The 7,497-nt window shown below is 41.8% G+C and overlaps 1 protein-coding gene across 1 annotated transcript; it reads left to right on the top strand.

Moving 5' to 3' along the window:
- Positions 1 to 1,223: 1,223 nt before the first annotated feature.
- Positions 1,224 to 6,422, top strand: LOC131997304 (uncharacterized). Its single transcript, XM_059368024.1, has one exon. The coding sequence runs from the start codon at positions 1,224 to 1,226 to the stop codon at positions 6,420 to 6,422; it is 5,199 nt and encodes a 1,732-aa protein (XP_059224007.1).
- Positions 6,423 to 7,497: the final 1,075 nt, after the last annotated feature.

The following is a 7,497-nucleotide window of genomic DNA, read 5'->3' as shown; positions in this document are numbered from 1 at the left end:
TGTATTTGGGAGGAAACAGGTTTGCAAAACACAACATAACCAACAGCTCGTCATTTTGATTGAGAAGTGAAGCAGTAAAGACAAAATTAATCATACAAGAATAGAAGGAAGAATATGTATGACAACATTAATATGGAATGCTAAAAAAGACAAACGTCTTGGAGAATCAAAAGATTTATAATATTATTAAGTAACGAATTTACAGTTTAATGAGGAAAATAGCAAGATTGTAAAAAAGAAAGAAGAGGGTGAGTGCGGTAGAAGAAGAAAACAAATACGATCAGAACATAATCATTGAAAATAAACCACACATATTTCTTATTGGCAGTTTGGTCACCGAATTTCAATTGAAATTTTTGGTTTTTACCACCAAACGGTAACGGTGAGACATTCCCAGTGCCGTGAATAAGATGTACCCAAGCATATGGAAATAAAAAGGGGTACAGAATTGTAATTTGCCCAAGCAACAACAACGTCTTGGACAAACGGTCATACGCATTCATTTGGCTGACTGCAAGGGAAACAAAGGGAACAGTCGGTGTGTTAAGAGGCGTGTGGATGCTTATAGTAGTGAATGTACATACAGATAATTACGAGGGTTACGTACGAAGTAAAAAGCGTAAGTGAGAGACGTATATATTTGCATGAGTATTGATCTGTTTTAATCACTATATCTATTTAACTGTATTCGTTGAAAATAAATTATAGTAATTTGCATGGGGCTAACTTGATATTCTATCTTGTTACCGTACAATTTTGTCTTAAGTTTGCTATGCAAATAATGGAGCAGTTGGAAGAGGATATTGCGTAGAATTTTTCATTTATTAAAGATCTGTACCGAATTGCTGCGGTTTTACAGAGCCGTAGTTTAGCCCGAGTTTTATTAATTTGTGTTAAAGCAGTCCACCACTACAGTAGTGTTGCGAGGTCGATATAGAGGGCATTTCGAAATTGCGTGTTTGTGATTTTGCAGTCTTTGATACGGTGTCTGGAGTAGACTTGTATTTACAATTTGCAGACGCTGGAAAGTACTCGGCATAATTTGCCAAACACTGGTGCGGGTCTACTGCGGAGGACTGCCGAATACGGGTTGTTCGTCCTTACCATTTACGACTATTTCTTTTTTCTTTCGACAACTGACCAGCAGATAGACATTTGGGTATTTTCTGGATATTTTGTATTAAGGAGTCTCTGTCACCTGCACGAGGATTTTTGACGACAATATGAGTTCTCAGAAATTCATATTCTTTTCGGACCAGGTGGTCACATTTTGCGCGAACTTCGCCACTATCCCAATCGAGGACCATACAGCATCTAGTTTACAGGTCGAATTGGACGATTTGGAGCGCCGATGGCGCCAACTGGTTCAGGTGTATGAGGCTGAGATGATTTCTGAAGATCCGAAGTACACGAAGGAGGTTCGGGAATCAGTTCATGCCAAGTTCACCGAGTCCTGCAGGTCTTACAAGAATTGTAAGGCCTCGATTCTGGATCTAATTCAGATTGCGAGGGAGAAGACTGAAAAGTTCGATGTTAAGGACAAAGTTGTCTCGAACGATCCGGACGTAGGTGGATTTTCCATCAAAGTTCCCCCATGCGACACTGAGCTTTTCAGCGGGGGATATGATAAGTGGCCGAGCTTTAGGGATATGTTTTCTGCTATTTATGCGAAACATCCCAAACTTTCTCCTGCACAGAAGTTATTTCACCTTCGGTCAAAGACCCGTGGTGAGCCAAACCAGATTGTTAAGAGATTTGCTCTGACTGACGACAATTTTAGTCTGGCGTGGGAGGCGTTACGACAGCGTTATGAGAATAAACGTATTCTCATAAACCATCAACTGCGGAAGATATTCGAGATTGAACATGTTGGCTCGGAGAAAGGGAAAGGTTTGCGAAACCTGCAATATACCGTCAATAATTCTCTTTCGGTTTTGAGAACTTACAATATTTCTGTTCTTTCATGGGACCCGATTCTTGTTTATTGGGTATCGTCAAAATTACCTGAGGAGACTTTGACTGCTTGGGAGAATACACTTAATGACCACAAGCAAATGCCGTCATGGGACCAACTCGACGAGTTTATTTCAAGGAGATTGAATATGCTTGAGTCTATATCTGATATGAGGAAACCTGTGAATCATTCTCCCCTTTCCAATAAGTCTCAAAACTTTCATACGAGGTCTGAACACAATTACCGTCCTTGTAAAGTCTGTAAACAGAACCATGCATTGCGTGCCTGTACAAAATTTAAGTCTTGGCCGCTTTCACAGAAGCGGAAATTCATATCTGATAGTAAGATCTGTGAGAATTGTTTGTCATACGGGCATGTTTCTCAGAACTGTAGAAGTGATAGACTGTGCCAGAGATGCCAACAGCAGCATCACACACTATTACATCCTGATACTGGTCACTCTGGAAGTCAGGAAGGAACCCAACACCGGATGCAATCCGAAGTTGCGGCTTTTCATTTGGATGCACAGGATGAAGAACAACCGACCACGTCGGGTACAGCTTACCTTGATCCCACTTCGTTTGTACAGTCACATTTTGCTAATTCTGGTGAGGGAACTGTTCTACCTACAGCTCTGGTTGACCTGCAGCATTTAGGAACAAATTTCACTATAAGAGTTTTCATCGACCAAGGGTCCCAGGAATCATTCATATCAAGTCGAATAGTAAATCGATTCGGGATTCCGACAAGGAAAGCGTTCACGACGGTTTCCGGACTTGGTGGCACTGTGCTGGAGAATTCGTCAAGACTGTGTTGCGTGACTTTGAAGTCTAGAAAGTCTGATTTTAAAGTGAACACAACGGCCATTGTTATTTCGAGTATGAACCATCTGATGCCAACTCGTCCAACACAGATTTCTGATTGGTCACATCTAACACAAATGGACTTAGCTGATCCAAATTTTTCCAAGCCAGCTCAAATTGATATGTTGCTAGGAAGCGACATTTTGCCTTTTATTTTGAGATTTGGTGTCCAAAAGAATGTATCTGGTAACCTTTTGGCACAAGAGACTGAATTCGGATGGATTTTAAGTGGACCCCCAAGGGGACGATCCGTTAATTCATTTGCTTCTTGGGTGACTTGTTCTGACACACTCAACGATGAAGTTAGGAGATTTTGGGAACTAGAGGAAGTTCCAACTCCAAAACGTCTTTCTGAGGACGATTTGTGGTGCGAAAACTGGTACAAGGAAACTACATATCGCCAACCTGACGGTAAATACGTTGTCCGATTGCCATTTCGGCATGATTTACCCCCTGGAATGACTCTGGGGTCTTCCAGAAGAACTGCCATGGGACAGTTTCTAAGAATGGAGAAATCTTTGGAAAAATCTTCTGAACTGGCCAACGAGTATTGTAATGTACTCTATGAATATCGGAGTCTTGGTCATATGGAACCAACCTCATCGTCTGAACTTTGTAATGAATCAGGTTACTGCTCCTTTTACTTGCCCCACCATGCGGTAGTTAAACCTGAAAGAACATCCACCAAAGTTCGCGTAGTATTCAATGCGTCAAAAAAGACATCCACAGGAGTCTCACTAAATGATATTTTACATACTGGACCAATTCTTCAAAACGATCTGATGAACGTTATTCTTAGATGGCGATTCTTCAAGTACGTTTTCAATGGTGACATTCAAAAGATGTATCGCCAAATTTATGTCCACAAAGATGATAGAGAATTTCAAAGAGTACTGTTTCGAAATTCTCATACCGAAGCTGTTCAAGACTACCGTTTGAAAACTGTTACATTTGGAATAAATTGTGCTCCATATTTAGCCATACGCACTCTGTTGCAACTTAGTGAAGATGGAAAGTCCACCCATCCAATGGCGTCGTCGGTTTTAAAGGACCAAATTTATGTGGACGACATACTCTCTGGCGGTCATTCATTAACTGAAGCCAAGGCGTATTTGCTGGAACTGATAGACCTGCTTAACTCATCAGGGTTCCCATTAAAGAAAATGACTGCCAACCACCCACAAATCTTGAAAAATTTGCCCCCGGAAGATCTTCTATTCGAAGATTTCTTGAAATTGGAAGACGCGAGTGAGACAAAAACGTTAGGCATACGATGGAATGCAATGACGGATACGTTCTTTTACAAAGTGTCAAATCTGACTACTCCTTCTGCTCCAATAACAAAACGGAAGATTCTATCAATTGTTGCAAAACTATTCGATCCTGCGGGTTGGCTAGCACCAGTGATAATAGTAGCAAAAGTTCTTTTACAACAGCTTTGGATGGACGGGACCAACTGGGACGAAGAAGTCAGACCACACTCCCTTGAAAGATGGAACTCGTTCATTTCGGATTTTAGTGCGATAGAAAACATAAAAATATCCCGTTGGGTTAACTTTACCCCGGACAATAAGGTTCAAATACATGGATTCTGTGACGCATCAGAAAAGGCCTACTGCGCTTGTTTATATATTCGTTCAATTTCAACTGACAATGTTATTTCTTCACAACTACTGGTTTCCAAAAGCAAGGTTGCACCATTAAAGACAGTTAGCCTACCCAGGTTGGAGCTATGCGGGGCAGCATTATTAACAAAATTGTTGAAGTCCGTTTTTCAGAACCTGCACTTTACTGTCACAGACATTTATCTGTGGTCCGATTCCACGATAACATTATCGTGGCTTAACAAACCACCGCACCATTGGAAAACTTTCGTGGCTAATAAAATATCTGAGATTTTAGATAACGTAGGTAACGCTACCTGGAGACATGTTCCTACAAGCGACAACCCTGCCGATCTGGGGACAAGGGGAACTACACCTTCGGAATTGGAGGCAAATTCACTATGGTGGCATGGACCAAAGTGGTTGACAAAAAATCCAGAATTTTGGCCACGGAAAATGTCACTCACGGAACCCGAATTAGAAAGAAAGATAAGCTCCTATCAATCTCAAACGGAATCTGAGGACATTCTGGATCGCTTTTCCTCTTTCGACCGTGCCCTGAGAGTAATTTGCTATATGTTCCGATTTATAAGAAAATGCCAGAGGCAAATAAGCCTGGAAATGGCAAATTCTTTCATAAGTACCCGAGAAATTACAACTGTAAAATGTATTTTAATTAGATCAGCTCAGGTCGCCCATTATCCATGCGAGTATCGGGCCCTCGAAAGTCAACAACAGATAAATTCCAAGAGTAAACTACTTCCTCTCAACCCATTCCTTGATGGGAATAAACTGCTCCGAGTAAATGGACGCCTAGCCAATTCTGATTTGAGCTATAATGAAAGGCATCCGATCATTCTGCCCACCAATTCTCGATTCTGTAAACTCTTTATCGAATTCACGCACAAGATACTGCTGCATTCGGAACACCAAATTATGTTGCGTGCAATCCGTCAAGAGTTTTATATCATACGACTCAAAAATTCTATCAAACATTGCATAAGAAACTGTAAAGCCTGTACAATCTACAAAAGCCGTGTTAGAAGTCAACTCATGGCCGCTCTTCCCGCGGAAAGATGCACCTTTTCGTTACCATTCACGAACACAGGAGTTGACTTTGCGGGGCCTTTTGAACTGAAAACATCTAGACTGCGTAATGCGAAATTAGACAAGGGATATGCAGCAATTTTTGTGTGTCTATCTACAAGAGCCGTACATCTAGAAGCTTGCTCAGAACTTACAACCGAGGCTTTTTTATCCACGTTCAATAGATTCGTTGGACGAAGAGGTTTTCCCAACAAAATGTTTTCAGACAACGGCACGAATTTTGTCGGAGCCAGTAGGTCACTGGCTAAGGAATTCAAGAGATTTCTTGAAACTGCTCATAAGTCTGTTTCTGATAAGTATAACTTGCACGGATTTTCCTGGCACTTTATACCTCCTCATGCTCCACATATGGGCGGTCTGTGGGAGGCAGCTGTAAAGAGCATGAAGTCTCATTTACGAAAAGTTGCTTCCAATACGAGATTTACGTTTGAGGAATTTTCAACGCTTCTTGTTAGAATAGAGAGCGTACTGAACTCCAGACCCCTCTCTCCTATGAGTGAAAACCCTTCCGACCTTGTACCACTGACACCTGGCCATCTGTTACGAGGAGCAGCACTGATCTCTGTCCCCGAGGAATATTCTGACAACTTATCGATCATAAATCGCTGGCAACGGCTAAAGGCCATACAAATTCACTTTGCAAAGCGTTGGAAACACGAGTATATCTGTGAATTACAACGCAGATATAAATGGAAAACGGCTCAGCAGAACCTGAAGGCAGATGATTTTGTGGTCGTTAGAGAAGACAACCTTCCACCTGTTGAATGGTGTCTCGGTAGGGTCATCAACGTTTTCCAAGGCAAAGATTCGAATGTCCGAGTGGCTGAGATCCGTACCCAAAGTGGGACCCTTATTCGTCCTGTTGTCAAGCTTTGTATCTTACCCAACGCCTAATTTGTTTTGCCATCTCCGTTCATAATATTTAACAAATCTTACGTTTTTAGTTCTTCATCTAGCGTTCCCAAATGCCGTATTTGTAATGACCGACACTTTTTGAAGTCATGCCCAAGATTCCTCAGGATGTCCGTGATGAAGAGAAGGGACGTAGTAAAGGAAAAGGGGTTTTGTTTTAACTGCCTCTGTACATCACATACACGACATTGGTGTCCTTCAAGGAAGACTTGTATGGTCTGCCAAAAGAACCACCATACCCTAATACATACAGACGCAACTCTAAAGAACGTCCACCGCGTCCATGGATCAGAACCTGTCCGAGATGGTGACAAAAAAAAACAGCGAAGGCCACCGGGATCTTTGTCGTCCAACAGGGCATCGAAACGCTCATCACCGCCGTCCCATAGTCGAAAGCCCAATATGGAGGATCAGTTAAGTCGACGGTCAAAAACCCACATTTTTTTACCTACTGCTCTCACGCGTATATTGGCTCAGAATGGCCCAGAAAAAACTAGGGTTCTTCTGAATTCTGGTGGTACGCAAACCGTGATTCTAAAAGACTTGGTGGACCGGTTGAACCTGCGTTCTACTATAAAGGAGGGCAAAGAACACTGTATTGTAAATCTTCAGTCTTACCAGGATCCCTCTGCGAAGATCCAAATATCCGGGGTTGTCAAACGGCAGTTTAATATAGCTCTTCCGACGGAGGTGAAGGATGAAAAATTTAAGAAGGTATATGACCACTTGAGCGACCTAGCAGACCCAAACTTTTGCTCCCCAAAGAATATTGAAATCATAATTGGCAACGATCAATTACCCCGAATTTTAAAAGCCGGCCTTATACAAACGTCTTCAAGGATGCCAATTGCTCAAAGCACTATTTTTGGATGGGCCATCTCAGGCGCCTGCCAATTTTAAGTTGCAACACTGCAAGCGGCCCGGCATGTTGAAGCCTGTTCAACAATCAACTATCATTACAATTTGAATTATGAATTACATGAAGTCCAGACATTTTTCCCAGAAACTTATAATATTTTATCGAATATGGCAACCCTTTATCCATTGCCTATAAAAA

The sequence above is a fragment of the Stomoxys calcitrans genome, chromosome 1 (genome assembly GCF_963082655.1).
Source record: "Stomoxys calcitrans chromosome 1, idStoCalc2.1, whole genome shotgun sequence".
Classification (NCBI taxonomy): Eukaryota; Metazoa; Arthropoda; class Insecta; order Diptera; family Muscidae; genus Stomoxys; species Stomoxys calcitrans.
The sequence above is the reverse complement of the archived record's forward strand: the minus strand, read 5'-3'. Positions and strand labels throughout refer to the sequence as shown.

Bases quoted from the DNA above. Each gene is read 5' to 3' on its own strand.
- LOC131997304 (XM_059368024.1), top strand. From the start codon at position 1,224: ATGAGTTCTCAGAAATTCATATTCTTTTCGGACCAGGTGGTCACATTT.